This window comes from Tursiops truncatus, chromosome 2, assembly GCF_011762595.2.
Source record: "Tursiops truncatus isolate mTurTru1 chromosome 2, mTurTru1.mat.Y, whole genome shotgun sequence".
In the NCBI taxonomy this organism is placed as follows: domain Eukaryota; kingdom Metazoa; phylum Chordata; class Mammalia; order Artiodactyla; family Delphinidae; genus Tursiops; species Tursiops truncatus.
In genome coordinates this window covers 175,944,044-175,963,553 of record NC_047035.1, presented here as the reverse complement: position 1 = coordinate 175,963,553, position 19,510 = coordinate 175,944,044, and the positions used below count along the sequence as shown (strand labels likewise).

The 19,510-nt window shown below is 43.3% G+C and overlaps 1 protein-coding gene across 2 annotated transcripts in view; it reads right to left on the bottom strand.

Moving 5' to 3' along the window:
* Positions 1-19,510, bottom strand: part of ODAD2 (outer dynein arm docking complex subunit 2) — a 197,453-nt gene that overhangs the window by 132,019 nt on the left and 45,924 nt on the right. For both annotated transcript variants that reach the window (XM_073801778.1, XM_073801777.1), the window contains exons 12-16: positions 8,442-8,588; positions 7,833-8,042; positions 3,336-3,578; positions 2,875-2,985; positions 154-308 (exon numbers count right to left, since the gene is read on the bottom strand). In XM_073801778.1, coding sequence (XP_073657879.1) covers positions 154-308; positions 2,875-2,985; positions 3,336-3,578; positions 7,833-8,042; positions 8,442-8,588 — 866 coding nt within the window. The remainder of the gene's footprint in view (positions 1-153; positions 309-2,874; positions 2,986-3,335; positions 3,579-7,832; positions 8,043-8,441; positions 8,589-19,510) is intronic.

Sequence of the window (19,510 nt, the reverse complement as noted above, 5' to 3'; positions counted from 1 at the left end):
TCCCTTAATTCTGCCAACCTAGTCCAAAACGCACAGCTTTGAAAACTACGGGAGTAGCCTTAGAATCAACCCTGTATATAAAATAGCATGAAAATAGAAGGACATGTTTTGATGGCCATATTTTAATACGGAACATTGGACGCCTCCACTTACTTGGTCACATTCTCTTTGCTGGTGGAACATTTCCACGTGGCCCCTGTGACCGCGGCCAGCCGTTCCTTATTGTCAGTGTTACTGAGGAGAGAAGCCAGGGCTCTGAGTCCTCCATGCAGCCTAACCAGCTCGCGGGTTTCCTCATCTTCGGCACACTACACAAAAGCCAAATCAGAGGCTGGCGTTGATCAAGGCGTATCAAGCTTTCAGTGACTGCTAGAAAGGCTGCCATTCTAGTAGCTGGGAGACCTCTTTTCAGAGAGTAGCATTTCCTGAAGGAGGCTTCAAGTAAAATACAACTCTTGTCTCTATACTGGCAGCTGCCTGACAGGACCGCTCTTCCTTTACGGGGTTTTGGCAATGTCTAGAGGTTTCTACATACTTGGCAATCCTCCCAAGCCAGTTCTGGGGTAGCCTGGGCCTCTACCAAGACAGACGCAGAGGTTGGCAAGGAACCTAGAACACCACATGCATGGATGGAGGATTTCTGCAGTGCTGTAACCCAGAGCCTTGGGAAAACATAGTAGATAGATGAGTGATGGGGATTCCGTCAGACCTTTAATGACCCCCAAAATCTAAGAAGTGAGGAATTTCCCCAACAGCGTTTCTATGCCCAGAGCAGTGGGTTATATCAACAGCAACTGATATGTTATTCAGACATGTTTATCTGAGGTTGACATGCTTGTGTCAACCTTTGAAATAAATACAGGCTGCACAGATGTTCCCAACACATGATCCTTCCCAGTTTATAGAGCCCAAAGATGCCAAGTTTAGCATAGGTTTGATATTAGTCTAAGTGTACAGTTGTTCTCTAAGGCCATGAACTGCATATCGTGCATCACCCACGAGGGCCCCTACAAGAAATCCTCTTCACACTGCATCACACAGCACCTGCCACGTCTACCTTCTATTAGTGACTTTCAGCTCTGGCTCAACTGCAACTTTAAAAAATTAATCACTATTTCTAACTGACCCTTAAAATATACTCATATGAGGCATATATACAAGTCAAAGGGAACTCTTGTACGGTGCTGGTGGGAACGTAAATTGGTGCAGCCACTGTGGAAAACGGTACGGAGGTGTCTCAATAAACTAAAAAGAGAACTACCATATGACCCAGTATTTCCACTCCTGGGCATTTATCCAACAAAAATAAAAATACTAATTCAAAAAGATACATGCACCCCAATGTTCACAGCAGCACTATTTATAATTGCCAAGAAATGGAAACAACCTAAGTGTCCATCAATAGATGAATAGATATAGGAGAAGTGGTACGTGTATATATAATACGTAATGGAACACTACTCAGCCATAAGAAAGAACACAATTCTGCCACCTGCAGCACATGGATGGACTTGGAGGGCATTGTACTGAGTGAAATACGTCAGAGAAAGAGAAATACTGTATGCTATTGCTTACATGTGGAATCTAAAAACTACAGCAAACTAGTGAATATAACATAAAAGAAGCAGACTCACAGATACAGAAAACACACTAGTGGTTTGCAGTGGGGAGAGGGGAGGGGCACCACGGGGTGGGGGGGTGGGAAGCACAGACTTCTGGGTGTGAGACAGGCTCGGGGGTGTATGTACAACACGGGAAAGACAGCCAATATTGTGTAATAACTGTAAATGGAAAAGTAACCGTAAAAATTATATAAAAATTAAAAATAAAAAAGACTATTACATATCCCTGTTACGAGTGAGCTATGTCCCTCAAAACTCAGACGCTGAGGTCCTCACCCCTGTGCGTCAGAATGTGACAGAGGTAATAACAGTTAAATGAGATCATTGTGGTGGGCTCGAATCCAGAACGCCTGGTGTCCTTCTAAGAAGAGGGTATTAGGGCACAGAGGAAGGACCATGTGAAGACAGAGGGAGAATGACAGGGGAACATGAAGACATCCATCTACAAGCCAAGGAGAGATTCCTCAGAAGGAACCAACCCTGCTGACACCTGATCTCAGACTTCCGGCCCCCAGAACTGTGAAGAAACAGATTGCTGTTGTTTAGGCCACCCAGTGTGTACAGTTATGGCCGCCCCAGAGAACTCATGCGACCCTCTGCTGGCTGACCCGAACCCCTCTCTGACTCCATCTTTCTGGCACATTCTCTCACTCTGCACATTCTGAGATGTATTCTTCTAGGAGATCTACTCTAGCTAGGCAGAAGCTGGTGCTGCCAATAGCCAGCCAAGTATGAACTTGTCAAAGCCATCTTTTCTTCCCCTTTACCATTCTAATCTACTTTTTTTGTATACTATGAAACTTGTAACCCACAAAAAGTTAATGAAGATTAAAATCAGCAAATTAATAAAAAGATAAAACAGGAATACGCACACAACACACACACACTCATGCATCTATCTCGTCCTGGTGGGAGATTTATTTCCCGAGACCGCGTGTTTGAATAGGATATATGAAAGGCGACACAGAAGCACCACGTACATCCCTGGCTATTTTACACCGAAGTTCCAGCATTTCAGCAGACAGACATGTGAGTGTCTCACAGAATTGTGCGTATCAGACATGCTGGAGCGGATCTCTCTCTGACATTCAGAGGCATCTGCCGTTACCACAGGACAGTGGTTCTCAGACCTGTGTGTGCATGAAAGCCCCTAGGGGGATCTTGTTAAAAATGCAGATTCCCGAGCGCCATCCCCGGAGGATGGGACCTCACGAAACAGCACCTTAAACCCCGTGAGGAGGAGCCGCCGCACCTGGTAGATGGCCATGGCGCAGTGCTTCTGCAGCTGCTTATTTTCACTATTCAGCTTCTTTACCAGAGTTTCAATTATCCTTTCAGCTTTGATTGCAGCTCGGTAGTTTTCCTAGGAAAGTAAACTTTCATAGTTATATATTGCATAAACATGCATAAATATAAGTGTCTATTCACACATTTATTAATAACTACACTGAAAAAACTTTCTTAGTAAATAAACACCATAGTCCAAGTTTAACACACCGTTATAACAATAAGAGAATTTAGTCAGCATTTTCAAAAATATACCATCCAGGTATCAATGTAATTAATTTTCCATTAGTCTGATCTTCTCTTTCAAATAGAAGGGTGACTTCTTTAAAAAAATTCCTTAGCAGTCGTGTTAACCTTAAAAGTTATGTTTCCGCTAAAGAAAGTCAAGGTGAATGAGAGCAAGGGAAGCAGAGCTGGCCTGCATACCTCTGAGGCACATTCCTGCAACGTCCCCACCACCGGGATTAGCATGTTTTCATGAGAAGTCTTCAGTAACCGAGCCAACAAAGGGATGCCCCCAGCTCTACGAATGGCTTCTTTATTCGCGTAGCTCTTGCTGCAGCTCCACAGCGCCAGTGCCCCGCAGCGGGCCACCTCCCCATCGTCGGCCTCGTACAGGCTCCGCTCCGCAGGCTCTGTGGCATGCTGACTACAGTCAAGCAGAGCGACCTACGAGAACAGATCAATACAACATAAGCGGGGATCTTCGAGATAAGACTTAACGCTGGGGTGGGATAGGGAGGGTGGGAGGGAGGGAGACGCCAGAGGGAGGAGATATACATATGTGTATATATAACTGACTCACTTTGTTATACAGCAGAAACTAACACACCATATTGTAAAGCAATTATACTCCAATCAAGATGTAAAAAAAAAAAAAGTTAATGCTGCCAGGCTGCAGATGACATCGTTTAGGGGAGCACCCACCCTAATAGGAGATTTTGACCTATACAGGTCCCAGTCTTTAATGAGGAGAGTTAGTGCCCTACAGTCACTGGCATATATTTGGGGTGTGAGGTGGACTTCCAATATCTGGCTGTCACAGCTTGCAAAAGAACCTAGGGCCAGCCTGGCTTCAAAAGAAAAAAGACTTAACCCACCCCGCAATCGCTGCAGGGTTGCTACCAAGCTCACCTCCCTCAGAAGTAGGAATCCTGTCAGAAATTAACTTCTGTACCACACAGCAGTCAAAGAAACAAACAGAACCTTCGAAACACCTTCCTCCAGACTTGGAAGCTTGTACATTTCCTTCCCACAGGAATTTAAGCCCCCAAGAGAGTATTTTCTTAATACAGCTCTAACATTTACATTAGTAAGATTTGTAAAGCACACCCCCATCCCTGCTATCTCAGAAAAGTAGGCTCCCTAAAGCCAGGAGAACTTTCCAGTGAGAGCTGAATGGCCCGAACCAACCAGGCTCTTAAAACCACGAGGCCTCTTTGGAGGACACAGCCCTCCCCCTGCACTGCCGAAACCAACTAAACCAAACGCACAGCAGCCAGGATCCTTTCTCTTCTCCGCAGTAACCAAAGTCACTGAAGCCCTTGAGGGAGAGGCAATTTACACGCATACAGCAGAGTGGCCGGGGAGGACGGGAAGCCAGGCTTCCCAGAGCTGTCTTAATCCCACGCGTAACCGGAGACCAGATCCCATGGATACTGCCCACTGAACCACGGCCACCGTTTAGAAGGCAGTAGCCCGGACTGAGTCACTGATTCCTAACCCCAAACTCCTGGAGAGAGGACCCTGATTTGCATCAGGAGGACACTCATGGTCTAATTAGTTATGGCTCAAGGACAGGGTGGGGGAAGACGATGTACACGGCTTCCAGGTAACTACCGGGCCCAGGGCAGCAAGACAATGGGTTTGAACACGGGGAAGACGGTTTAAAAGTACCTGTCTATGTACTAGTTATTCCCTCGTTATCTGTACAAAGTCCAAACTCCGTAGCTCTTGGACAAGACTGTGTGAGATGCCCGTGGCCCTCAATCTTCGTCTCTCATGGCTCAGCCCACCTCACCCGAGGTCTGGCCACGTTACACCACTTAGTTTCCAAACATTCAGTGTTGTTTCCCAGCTCTGGGCCTTTACCAACGTGGCTTCATCCTCCTTAAATGCTTTTGCCTGATGTGTCTGCCTGATAGATACCTACTCACCTTTCAAGACTCAAGAAAGGTGACATCTCCTCTCTCCAGCCTCTCTTTTTTTTAAAAAAACAATTATTTAAAAAAATTTTCTCTCTATCCTAGTTAATTAACTAATTCATTTAAGTTTTTAAATTTTTCATTGAAGTCTAGCTGATTTACAATATTATATTAGTGTCAGCTGTACAACATTCAATAATTCTATAGATCATACTCCATTTAAAGTTATTGTGAAATAATATCTATATTTCCCTGTGCTGTACAATATATCCTTGTTGCTTAATTATTTCATACATAGCAGTTTGTACCTTTTAATCCTCTGTATTGTCCCCACCCCCTCCACTCTCCCCAGAGTGGTAACCACTAGTCTGCTCTCTGCATCTGTGTGTGTGTGTTTCATTATGTTCATTTGTTTCTTGACCCTCCTTCTCCAAGTAGAGTTGATTGATCACCCCCTCTCAGTTCCTCCACTACTCCCAGTACTGACTTCCTCGAACTACCTAATACACTCACCATTATGCTTATATTTTTGCCCATATCCCCGCTGCCCTCACATCCCCACGACCATGAGGCTGTGACATCACTGTGGTCGGGGACATACATTTATTTACACTTATATTTATACTTGGATTCCCACCACCTTGTTCTGCAGATCTACACCTCTAGAGGCATCTGAAATGGTTTCCAGTGAAAGGACCGAGTACGCTCTACATACAGAGGCGCACGTAAACTGGCCTCGGGACTGACGGCCCTGGACGTGCAGTGCTTCCGGCCTGGGTGCACTCTCCCTGCTTGCTCAGGCGTCACACCTTCTGCCCAGTCTTATCGAGCTGCCCCTCCAGAGCCTGAATGCCATCTGGGTGCCCAGACCCCACTGTGGCCAGTGCCCTCCTGCCTGCTCTGATCCTGCCCTTGGTTCCCTTGCTCTGGGGCCATAATCAGCCCACAGCTTCATCTCTGTACTGTGTGATGTCCCTCATTTCCAGTCTTCGTTGGGGACTCTTGCCTGCGTGTTACATACTCCCCCCCAACACACGTACCCAACCAAAAGTGGATCCCCAATCCTGGTTGAGAAGTCAGATGTGTTCCCAACCTAGCAATTTCAAGTTTATCCATTAATGGTCTTTCCTGTTCCTAATTTTGCTATTATTTAAAATTAAATTAAAATGTATGTCATTATTTTGATTACGTGACTGTAACTGTCCAAACTCCAAGGCCCTAAACATGACGCGTAAGATGTCCATAAAAACGTATGTTAGTGTTCTGTCTTTCATTCTCATGGAGTAGTTTCGGTGGACAGCCATGTCAGCCTACCATACGATTTCATTATTTAAGCAGGACAATGATAATCACAGTAATAATTACTTTCCCCCCAACGTTTTATTATGAAAATTCTCAAACACACACAAAGGCTGAAAGAATACAGCAACGTCCACATACTCACCACCTGGATTCTATAATTCACATTCTTCCACGTCTGTTTTATCACATAGCTAACTATCTATTCACCCATCTATCCAGCCATAAGTCCACCTTGTTTTTGAGGCAAATGATTATAAGGTACAGAGCTCTACAGATTACAAGGGGATACGGTGAACACACAGAACCTCTTTCAGTAAATTTCTGAACGTGTTTCACTGTGTACGTATTCACATTAAAACCATATGAACTTGATAGGTATTTATTAACTGTTTATATGTGTGAGGTCCTGGGCGAGGTGCTGAGGAGGACACTAAGATGAATAAGACACGTCTCTCATCTTCAGGAACCTAAAGTAGGGAAGTGGTGACAATCCAGCGTGATAAAAGCCGTGGAAGCGACTCAAGATCCAGTGAGGATACAAACGCGCTTCCACACTGCACTGCATGAAGGTCCCTCCTGCCGTGGCAGGGGCACTGAGCCTGCTTCTTTCTTTCAGCGATAGTTATTGAAATAATCATTTTTTCTGAACATAAACGTCACACACAGCAAACTGGCAAATGTAGAAAAGTAGGAAGGAAATGTGGTGGTCATTTCTGAGAAAACCCCTGATGAACAATTTTGTGTATTTATTTCAAGTGATTTTTCTGTACTTGTTAGCTCTGGTCTTTAAAAGTTGGGATCATGGGTATCATCAGTTTTTAATCCTGTTATGATTTTGTATAATATTAAACATTCCCTGTTACTATGTAAACTTCCAAAACACAATACTGACAGCAGCCAGTGGACGCTTCTCGTGGATATGATGCCTATTATTTTACTAACCTCACACTGTAAAACATGCTGTTTTCAGCTGTCACTCCTCTAAGTAGCAATGAGATGAGTGAGTGCCTGCAGCTCTGACTGTCTCCATGGAGGACACCTCCTCATAGTGAGGTCACCACGGCAGAGGACACGGGCTACCAGACAGTGTTCCAGTGCAGAGGGTCTCACCACCCTCTCTTTTCTTTTTTTAACTTTTTATTTTATACTGGAGTAGAGTTGATTAACCATGTTCTGATAGTTTCAGACTGAGTGAAGTAAGTCACCACCCTCTTACCGCCGCTGCCCACACACACGAGTGTATCCCTACCTATGGGATACGTAAAAGTTACTTCTATTTGTTTAAGTTTGTATTTCTTTGAAAAGTGAGGTTGAACATGTTTTTTGGCTACTTGCCAATGTAAATACACAAAAATAATTTTCAAGGACACGTTACACAAAAAGAAGATTCCCAGAGCACGCCCAGTGGTTATTTGATATCCGGGAGGAGCCGGGAAGGACGGCGGGGTGCCCGCTGCCCTGAGTGGTACTTACTCACCAGTTTGGTGATGCCCCCATGGCGTCTCACCGCCCGCCAGGCTCTCCTAAACTTGGCGACGTTCGCAATTGTCTCAGCTGCCAAACATTTCAGGCTCTTATGTGGAGAGTCAAGAATATTAACCATGACTGGCAAGCCCCCAAGGTCAACAATATTACGTCTGATTTGAGGATTATGGCTGATTTCCTTCAGGATTTTTAACGAACCAATCTAAACGAGAAGAAGAAGTTATAGATGAATGGGTGCTTAATGCGTAACCAGTGCTATATTCTTTAAAAATTCCAAGCTACCTAAAATCCTTCCCCAATTAAGTTTTTTAAGGGAACAGTTTCTATTCCCAGGTGTTACACATATCCCCCCGCATTTTCCTTCAATTAAGTAAACAAACGTTCATCATTTAAGAAGCACACGCTAATGGAAAAGAGCCAAAAGAGAAGGAAGAAAAGCAGAGAGTTGACAAGAGCAGCTAATAGCTAACAGCAGAAGCGGGTTGTCAGTAATCATAAAGACAAGAAACAAGCAGCAGGAAGGGCAGACGCCCAGCACTGAGAAGAGAAGCAGGTGAAGGCGTGAACGAGGCTCCTCGTCCACCGTGAGCCAGCCACTCACCTTACATTTGACTTCATCTGTCTCAAGTAAGTTTATTAAAACTTCAAGGCCTCCAACATCCCTGATCGCCAACTGGCAGGTCTCTTGCGCTAAGTTGAAGTCCTGCATGCAACACAATGCGATCACTGTAGCCGTCTGATTTCCTCCCTGCAAAGACGCAAGGCCACAGGAAGGTTAAATAAGCTCACACTCCCATGGAAATTTGCTAAAGGGTGATGAATCCATGAGCCGGGAAGTGCGTGACCCCATACACAGCATGTTCAATTCTTTTAAATCCTCCGAGTGGATTATAATTTGTTAAATGAATCATGCAGAGCTGAAGCCCAAGAAAGCTGCGCAGGGCGTCATAAGATATTGCTCCAGTCGAGAGTCACCACAGAAAGGTGGTCTGCCTGCTTTCAACAGCTGCGACATTAGGTGGCATTAGGATATTAAATAGAGCCGGGGGCGAGCCCTGAGAGATGGTCTGAGGAACGTGAGTTTTATGTGGAGGTAACAGGCAGTCCCTGAACTGTGTACTCTGCAGCGCAAACCGTGTCTGAAAATTATTCTTACACGTGTGCACAGAACAGTCTGGGACAGAGGAAACCTGGGGAAAGCAAAGCCACGTGGGAAGCAGCACAGCCGTCCACACGGGGACCGAGAGTAAGTGGAGTGAGGGCGTGGGGCTGAGAAAGAGAAGGTAGTTCCATTAAACCCGGGGACCTACCGATGGGTGGACTGAAGGAGAAGAAAGACCGTTTCACTGTCGTGAACGAAACACTGGCCCACCAACATGCAAATCAGTGTCTGTTTAGCTAATCACCACCAGTGAAGAGCAGTGGGGAATTGCTTTTTAGAAAAATCCAAGAGATTCAAAAATTTGTGATGATTGATCGGTGAATCAGGCCTGTCAGGAAATTAACTCAGAATTCACTGCAGGAATTCTTAAGCAATGTCCACTGATCATTAACGCTTCGAAAATCTTTGAAGAACACAGCATAGTACATATTGCTTCTACTGCTATTGAGAGTGGTTGGTAAATAAGAGTCCCCAAAATAGTTCATAAGACACAAAAGCAACAATTCTAATGGAGCCAAGAATAAACTCTTTTTGTAAAAGGTGTTCATAAACGACAGCCCTGGATTTCTACCTCAAAACATAGTAGCAATGACCTCAAATAAACCTCTTTTTCGAGGGAAGACACCTTCAAATTATATTTATTATCATTTGCAAATCATTACTTTATATTGCTATATATTACGTACGTGTGTATGTAGATAGACAGACTTAGCACAAAAAATGGAAATTATCTTCAAGCTACCCACCCCCTCCTTCACATCACACAAATGCGCACATGCCAATCCTTTGTGAATTCAACACAATATGTTTCTTTTAACATAAGAAACTAAAGTGGGATCAGTAGAGGGTGAGCATCAGCAAGTGAGGAAGGAAACGCTTAGGCTCAGACTTCCTACTAACTCCTTTCCAGAACATTCCTTCCACTTCTCTAAAAATGCTATGAGCGCCATTTCTGCTTTCATTCTGACTTTCCCTCTGGGTACTCTAGGCTGTCCTCCATATTCAAGATTAAGTTTAGAATGACCAGAGCCTTAATTCTGTTACTTACATTTAAAATAATAAGTTTTGTTCTTATAGCTTTTAGCATCTTTTTCTCGATATCAAGAGAAATTTCAACACCACCAATTTCCCCACAGTGGGTTTTAAAACATAACGCAATACACCCTCTGTCACTGCTGTCAGACACGGGATCCCACATGCCAGCACCTCTTAGAAAAAGGTAGATATTTTGTAAACCATAAGGAAGAATCTAAGTGCTAACCATAATTAATTAAGGAAAATAATACAGAAAAAGGAAAAGCAAAGAAAATAAGGGAAACAAGGCTCTTTTTCTGAATTTAAATGGAGAAAGGAGGCAGAAGGATCCTCCTGGGGCACCTGCAGGAACAGAGGTGGGCTCCTACATGAAAGGTTTGAAATGGAAGCCGAGGGCCTCGGGTCGAGCGGGCTCTTGAGCCGGCGGCTGCAGACTCAAGCACAAGCAGGAGGCGAGAAGTCGTCCAAAAGCACTTCCGCCCCCCAGGCCACTCCCTGGACAGGGATGCTCTGTCCTGCCGTTCTCGGTCGCACGTAATGGAGGACCTTCTTGACCCTATGCCTGCATTCTAGTTTCTGTGATGATAGCACTTTTCTACTTAGACGCTCAGCACAAGCTTTCCTTCCGAGTTCAAGTGCTTTTCATTTGTCTCTCGTAGACTATTTCCACCTTTTGAGTTTTATTACTGACGCTACAACTGACGACATACATTTTTAAAAGCCATGTAACTGCAGCTGATGCCCGAAAGGTAAGGCCCTGTATTTTGCTGAATTATCTCTAGGCCAGTTTTGAAGCCAAATGATGGAAAATTTACATTTATCATTAAGAGGTTAGATCCTTATAGAAAAAATATTTTTTTCTGTAAATCATCAGCTTTCTCTGAAAATCTGGAAACATAGTCATAGGCTTGAGGGATTTTTTTAGAACAGTTTTTTATGAGGGAAAGTTAGTTTTTCCACATTTCAGGATTTACTTCTACTCTTGTCACTGACCACACTCCCCGAAGGATTATAAATCTTTCAGAATGAATACCAGCGGATGGGAGCCAAAATATTCGATGTACAGCGCCACAAATGTTAGCCAATTGCTATTCTTTAAATACCGGCGATGTCAAAGGATTTTCAAATGTCCGTTCTACTTTGACCAGACGCCATAAACATCTTACTGAAGAGAAGTAGGACAAATATGCGAATATGCCCCTTTTCAATTAACCCCCCCGAGAGCGCGATTAGTCGCCAATTACTTATTCTCACATTTTATCACGCATTTGCATTTGTGAGGGTTTAAGAGCTGGAGAAAAACGCAGTAAAATATTATTTTACTAGCTTCTGAAGGGTTTTGAAGAATGCTTCCAATAAGCTTCTCTACGTCTTGAATTAATGCAGTTCTTTTGCTAGCTGTCGTCCCTCCCCTGCTGCTTCTCAGACATCTCCAGGCTCCACCGGCCTTAGGATAGTTTACCAGCTCAGGTTCCTTTCCATGACCAGGAGGCCGACGTCCGTGGCTGCGATCACGCTTCAAACATGCCGAGATCAGACGAATGCTGCTTTCTCTCACTTTTCTCAAAATTTCTTCTTAAAAGATGAGTAGAGGACATTTTAAAAAATAATGTTTTTCCTGGATTTAAATAAAATCTTTGAAATAAAGAAGTATTACCCTATCCAGTATAGAGAGTAAACCCCTGCCCTTACTGCTGATAAGGAAGAAATAAACATGACTAAGCTGAGATGAAGCATGTATTCAAGAGTAAAACAGGGAGAAAGCTGCCTGAAATCACTTCTGTATTCTTTCATTCAACAAATTTGCTTCCTATTTACTTAACCATTTGTCGAGTCCGATGCCAGGCCTTAGAGACATCCTGGTAAACAAAAACAGACGTGGTCTTTACTTTTATGGAGTTCACAGTTCAGTGGCGAAGAGCGATTTTAATTTTTTAAAGCCCATCCCAATAAACGGAAATTTAAGTCCAAGAGGTACCAGGAGGGAGAGGGGCAGAGGGCCAGGGACACCCACACGGGGGCTTTGAGGAGAGAAGCCTGCGCGGAGGTCCGCACGGGAGGAGGGGCCGGCGCGACGGAAGGAGCGGGTGCGGCCACGTGGCGGAGGCCAGGAGGAGGCCGGCGGCCCAGGTGAGCGGAAAGGCCAGGCGGGCCACACGACCTGCTGGGCCAAAGGCCAGGCTGAGCACTTTCGCCTTTAGTTCACAACAGACAGAAAATATTCAAGGGTGGCTGGTCTGGGTGGAAGGAGAGGGCTAACGGGAGCTGACTACATTCTTAACAGATCCCTCTGGCTGCACAGGCCCCTGGCTGGAGCCGGCCAGCGTGGACAGGTGAGACCACTCCGATTACCACAGGAACCCGGAGCAGGGGACAAGGGGCTGGCAGGCCGAGGTGACCCATCATGTGCTCGAGTAACTCGGTTCCTAAAAGGGTGCCAGAAGCTAGGAGGTGGCAGTGCGATGGCAAGCACGCTCACAGGGCCCTCCTTCCGGGCGTCCTCTCGGACCCAGTGACACAGGATGGCAGGCGGAGGTGCAATGGGGAACAGAGGTCTCCTTCTCTTGTTCCCCACTGTCTGCAGTCAGGGGGCAGCGGGTGAGACCCGGTGCGGTGACAGCCATCACAGCCGTCCAGCTGGCTTTCAATGTTCTCAGCATTTTTTCCTCCAAACATGCCACTCATAGAGCAAGAGCCGTGAACCCTGCCAACGACTGTTTATTAATGATGACAGAGGGGCTGGCGCCCGGCGCAGAGCTTGGCTCAGAGATGCTCTTCATCTCTCAGGAGTAGAAATGGTAAAGAGTCAGAGCTCCAAGTGAGTGGCATAGAACCACGTAAGTCAAGCTAGTAAAATATATTGCTTTGCCTTCGGTTTATTTGCAAGCCAATTTTATGCTGATAATTCAGCACTCATAAACCTAGGGCTCAAGAGATGAGACCAGGAGGAAACTCCAAGGAAAAAGAGAAGATGCTGTTCCAGAAGAAAGAAGAAATTAGACTCAGATTGTTGGATTGCAGGCTGGCTAAGAATTATTATTATTTTTTTAAATCAGGAACGGGTAAGGAACAATTCAAGGATTCCCTACACATTCTTTTTAAACCACCATGGAACATTTACAGAAATTGATGATCTACTGGAATGTTACTGCAATGATGAAAAATTTGTAGGAAATATAACAGTCTTTCTAAAAAGATTCAGAAGAATGAACTGAATAATTATGATAATTAATAAAAATATCTCAGTAAAGTGACTGGATACGAGGGTAACTGGATATTCAAAAGTGAGTAACCCTCCATACACTAAGAATAACAAATCAAAATATGTAATTTGATAAAAGTTCCCATCCCAGTATTGGCAAAATAATAATAGTAAAAATATCTAGAAGTGAATCTCACAGGAAATGTGTTGTAAATATATGGGGGAAAAGCTATTAAGTTTTACTGAAGTATACAAAAGATTAAATAAATGAATGGTCATACCACGTTCCTGAATAGGATAATTCAATGTTATTAAAATTGCAATTTATCCAGAAATAATTTATAAATTCATGTAAGCCAACCAAAATCCCAACAGCATTTTTTAGATTTTTTTTTAACTTGATTCTCAAGATGATCTGGAATGGAAAATATGCAAAAAGTAATTTTAAATATTTTAAGAAAACTCTCTGGCCAATCAAATACTAAAATATACCAAAGCTATAGTAATTAAACAGCATGGGAACGTCCAAATAAATCAATGTAACAGAGAAAGATCTGGAAACAAGCTCTTAAAAGTGAAATGACAATATTTGATAAAAGTAGCATCTCCAATCACTGGAGGAAAGAATGGGGAAGCCAGTCAGCTGGCTTTGACATATGACAAGCAGAGAGGAATTATTTGCACATAAAAAACAAAGGATTAATTTTCATCAAGAATCAAAAGACAACCACATAGGAAAATAGGCAAGGTATACAACACAATGGATACTTGACGTATGCAAAACTTTATGAACCTCACTAGCAATGAGGAATAGGTAAATTCACATAAGATACATTTTCCCCCTATTAAACAAACCAAAAAACCTCCTGCAGATTAGAATTTATAACGGTTAATCTCAATCCTAGGTGAGCAACTTTAATACCCTGGGGAGATTTTAAAGACCATCAACGCCCAGACCCCATTCCAAACCAATTCAATTAAAACTTCCATGAATGGTACCTGGGCACCAGGGTCTTTGTTTTGTTTTTAAGAGCTGGGCTGATTTCACTCTGTATCCGAGGTTAAAACCTTTGGTATGTTACTGATAGAGTGTAAACTGATGCTTGCTTTCTGTAGGGAGTATCAAAAAAATTTTTACATAAACCAAGCTTGGTTGATCACTTTTCACTACTTCCCTCTGAAATAAAAAAAAAAATTAATGCAGTACTTAGACTTTACTGTGCATATATTCTTTTTTTTTAACACAACTCTACTGAGGTATAACTGATATACAAAAATACTGCACACATTTGATGTATACAATTTGATGAGTGTGAACATATGCATATACCTGTGAAACCATGACCACAGTCAAGACAATGAACATACCCCTCGCCTCCCAAAGTTTCTTATACCTCCCCCTGTTTTGTCTGTTAATAACACTTACCGTGAGACCTGCCCTCTTAAATTGTGTAAGTGCACAAACAGCGTTATTAACTATAGGTACTGTGTCGCACGGCAGGTCTAGAGCTTATCCATCTCGCATGACTGAACTTCTCTACCCACTGAACAAGTGCCCGTTAGAACTATCAACATTCGAAATGTGCATACTCTTTGACCCAAGCAATTCCATTTCAGAGAATCCATCCTACGGAAACAGTGCACATATCCAAAGCATATGTAAAAATACTTGCTGTGGCATTTTTGTAATTACATGATTTGGGGAGACAACCTGAAAACTTATCAATAAGGGAACTGTTAAATAAATTACTGATCTATGTATAATGAAATACTATGGGGCAATTAAAAGGAGTAAGGCTGATATGAAAGATCACCAAGACATGGCATTAAACACAAAAGGTACAATGTAGAATCCCAGTCTGACTTCACTTTACGTATAAAAATCACATATGTGTATGTGTACAAACAAACATGTGGAAGGGGGCTTTCACTTTTATTCCTTTGCATGGCTTGAATAATTACGATGAGCACATGTCAATGCATTATGTTAGAATACTTTAATATTTTAAATACAGAAGAGAGTAAAGGATAGACCAGAGGAGGAACACAAGCTTCCGCTACGCTCTGTGTGTCACAGAAGCATCAGGAGGCCGCTGCCAGCCAGACCAAGAGCTGGGTTAGGATCCACAGCCCTTGTCAGCAGGAATCTCAAAGGCCAGCGGACCAAAAAGGGACAAAAGATTTATAGACATATATAAAATGAAACATCATTTATACCAAATCTGGTACCTCTTACTCCTCGACCCTTATGCTTAGAAATACTTCAGCATGCAAACTTCTATACCAGGACTTGAATATGTGTTTTTAAAACAAAAAGTAAAGCAGCCTAGTGCATTATATAAATTGGGAACTAGGCAAAGCTTCTTTTCTCTATTTAGCCTCTCAAATAAATTTGGGGGGAAGGCATGCTTCGAGGAATAAAAAGTATTTTTGTTGCAAATACATCAGGCAACAAGTTCCCTGAAAAGATCTATTACATTTTCAGATCACTACATTAAATTGCCTTAGATATCAACATTCTTTATCGTCAGAAATCTTAATGAGTAGCTAGACAGCAGTGAGAAGGCTCTAATTATGCTCTAGCTGGACTAGTTAGTAGTATGTGTCCATGAAGAAGTGAATATGGTCATTTTTCAGCAGTTAAGTTGATGTGGTCGTATAATGCTGGCTAGGGGAGGTATACACTGTTACGATTCGATAGTGTATTTATCATAATCATCTAATTATCTTTGCTTTTTCTCTACTTCTCTTTATTTATGATCGCCAAGAGGCAAAGCGAATTTAAAGCTCGGAACTGAAAACAAGTTACTGTTGTATTTGTAGAGCATGGATTCCCCTTTGGAGGTGAGGTCCTCCATCACTCCCACCATCTCCTCTGTAATAAAAATAAAAGAGGACTAATCCTTTCTTAGTGGGCATTATAAACATACAAGTCACACACATCTGAATAAGTAAAATTCTTATTTAAGAAAATGTAAGTGCAGACTCTACTGAGTAATTTCATTAGAAGATGGAGTTTAAATATCTTCTGATTAGTAACAGGTAATTTGTTTTCAGTACAAAATTCCTCCTACTCTTTTTGTCTTAGAGACTATTTTTAAAATTAACTAGATCAGTGTAACAACATATGTATTAACTTAAAGCTTGTTTCTCAGGAAAGTGGTTCTAATTTTCCTTTTTAACTACCGGAGTTCATCTGGCTGCATAAGCAGTAACCATTGTTTTCCAGTTTTGAAAGATTCTTCTTAACAATAATAACACTGCACTATCGCATTTTTCTCCATCTTTTTAAGTAAACACCTGGTGCACTCTGCTACTGCCTCCCAAACGCGGAGTTCCTCGGTGAAGAGGTGTGCTCCACGTGTAACTAGCCTCTGACTCAAACAGGAGAGAAAACAGGAATGTGAGGCCTTCAGGCGCCCTGAGCCCTGAATTTCTGGACAGAGGGACAGACTAACCAGGCAACGAGCAGTAAGCAGAGGCCCCTGGATGCCTTCCCGGCTCACAGCCACCTTCTGTGTGGCCTGGAGCAAAGTATTTCTCAGCTTTTCCACCAACGAAACAGGGATCGCACGACCTGCCACTCCATACCCCAAACCCACGTAATGGGAAAGCAATTAATTAACTGTAGTTGATTGCAAAGTACATCAAATTCCTCTGAAGAAAAACCATATAACTCCCAATTACCACTTAGAAGAACCCCTTAACCAATTAAGGTCGTGCGCGAGTGTGCGTGTGTGTTTTAAGCAGTTCGTGGGAGATCATGAAGGAACCGAGTCCCACAAAAGCAGTCTTAAACAAAGGTTTTCAAGTCTGAAAATGTCTTTGCCAAGACTGCCCCTCCAGAGAGGAAATCCAAAACATTCCAGGAAGCGAGCCTGGAAAGTCTCTTCAGAAGCCTCCAGGGACTCCTGATGTGACTGTCTTCTAGATGTCACTCTGAAGTAGAGCCCCGTCACTGCTGAGCTGGGGCACCACCAAACACCTTCACTTCTCATGGCCTGAGAATTCTGAGTTTGTGGATACGCAACAGAAGTGCTAGCAAGGTCCCTGACTCAGGAGAAAGGTGAAATCAACACAGGTTTGATCACACAGTGTAAATCAGTGAGGCACTACCCCTCACCAACACACGGTGGATGGGGGGAGAGGATTAGTATGTGATGCCCCTGCCACCGTGATCATAAGCTGAAACTCAGCAGTCCACGCCAGCCACTCTCCACTGACTGACCTGTGTTCAGATAACATCATCACCCGTCTAGAGCTTGAAAACAAAGTTTGCCCCAATATCATACTCCAGGCTGATACCACATTTCCGAATTTACATTAAAAAGCCCATCTTTCCAGTCTTCATACCTGGCCTTCCCAGCGTTAGCGTGTAGGAACATTCAGTTGGAGGGAAAATTACTTTAAAAGTAAACGTTTTTCTCTTTTTGCTTCAAACTTTCCTAACTATCTTCCTTTAATTAATCTTTTTAATCCATTAACTGGTTGCATAAAATTACCAAACAAGATGTTACTTTCTTTAAGATTAAAAAAAAAGGCAAATGAAGCAATCTACTTATAAGATGGCAAACTAATATTTAAAGGAAGACTGACCATTTAACACAAATACTTTGATCCATAAACACTGCCTTAGTTGTATGTGCTAACTCAAGTGAGAGACAGCTACTTTCTGATTAGCTTTTAAAAGGCACATTCAATCATGAATTTTAAAAAAAAACACAAACATGCCCACCTGCTCCACACTCCTTCCTAAGCCTTTCATTCCTCTGGGTCCCAAAATGGTAGCCCCATTTCTAATGAATAATTGGAGCTTCAATCCTTTATTTCCAACTATTGTACTGGCCTTTCTATTTGGACATTTCACTGTCTTCAACTCAAGCTGCCCCAAACCAGACCCCAAGGACACTGCCCTATTCCAAGTCCCCAACACACTCTATCAGGGCAACACGTCACTGGCTTCTGGTCTTCTCACTGGGATTCATTTTGCAAACCACCTGCTGCTGAACTCAGCTTTCGAAATGAATGCTTTCCTCTTCCTGCTTCCCCAGGTGGGGAGGTGGTACACCTGGGGAAGCGGCCCCAGGGATGAACCCTGGATTCCTCCATTACTGCAGCAAGTACTCAGGAATGAGCCCAGCCGAGCGAAGCGCTTCTGAGTAGGGGCAGACGTCTCCAAACCCGCTTGCTAACAGTATCCCAGCTGAGCCTGGAGCCGACGGTGCAGACAGCTTATCCTCAAGTAACAGCCCTAAGAAATGCCTAAAGGGGAGATAAAGCATGATTCTAGACCCAGCCTCTGAGATCCCTTCGAACTGCCTGAAACCTCACCAACCATTTTCTAATCTCCTCAATTTTCTCTTGGATTTCCTGATCCTATAGTATTAAATTCCATACGCAATCTACCTTCAAACCACATAGAAATGGATTCCAGCAGGCTTCAACTATGGGTCCAGAAATTCATTCTTCAGTTTAAGGATACTTACACTAAGGTGCATGAAATGCCGATCTACTTATAATTATGACCTTTCAACATTTTATCTCGTGTTACTAAAGAGTACCTATTTACATTAATAATATTAGGATACTTGTGATGAAGAAACCCACCATTTCCAAACAACAAAAATCCCCCAACTCTCCTCCTATTTCACAAAGGGGTTCTACATTTGTGATTTAGAAGTGAGTGAAACTTACTGTATTTTTAGAGAGACTCACAGTATTAGTGTGGGGTGCACGCCTTAACAACTGTCTCGCCCAATCGCTGGGATGGATACAAAGCAGAATATTTTCATTGCAAGATTTTGAAGCAACCATGGACAGGGGAGCAGATAATATCCACATAAAGCGGGCAAATGCAGCAAGGAAACAGTATGTCTACAAAGAGAAGGGGGGCAGGAGAAGGTGGGGAAAGACATCAACAGCAGAGGGAACAGAACGACTCAGGCTCAGAGGGAGGAAAAGCTGCTCTGAAGGACCTGAGAGCGAAGGACAGCCGGGCCCCTCGGGAGCCTTGTTCTGTCACCATCCCTCCTGAGCAGAGGATGGACAGTCCTGTGTTTACTAGCAAGACAGCCTGCAAAGACACAGAAATGAGTTTAGTACGGTCTCCCCACTCAAGGAGCAGCTGATAAGACAGACAAGCTGCACTGTGATAAGTAGCAGAAGGTGAGCGCAGAGGGCAGCGGAATAAGGAGTTTATTACTTCATTCAGAATTAGGGTACAGAGTCATCGGCTGTGTGGGGAAACAGAAGTTGGAAGGTTGGTGAGTAA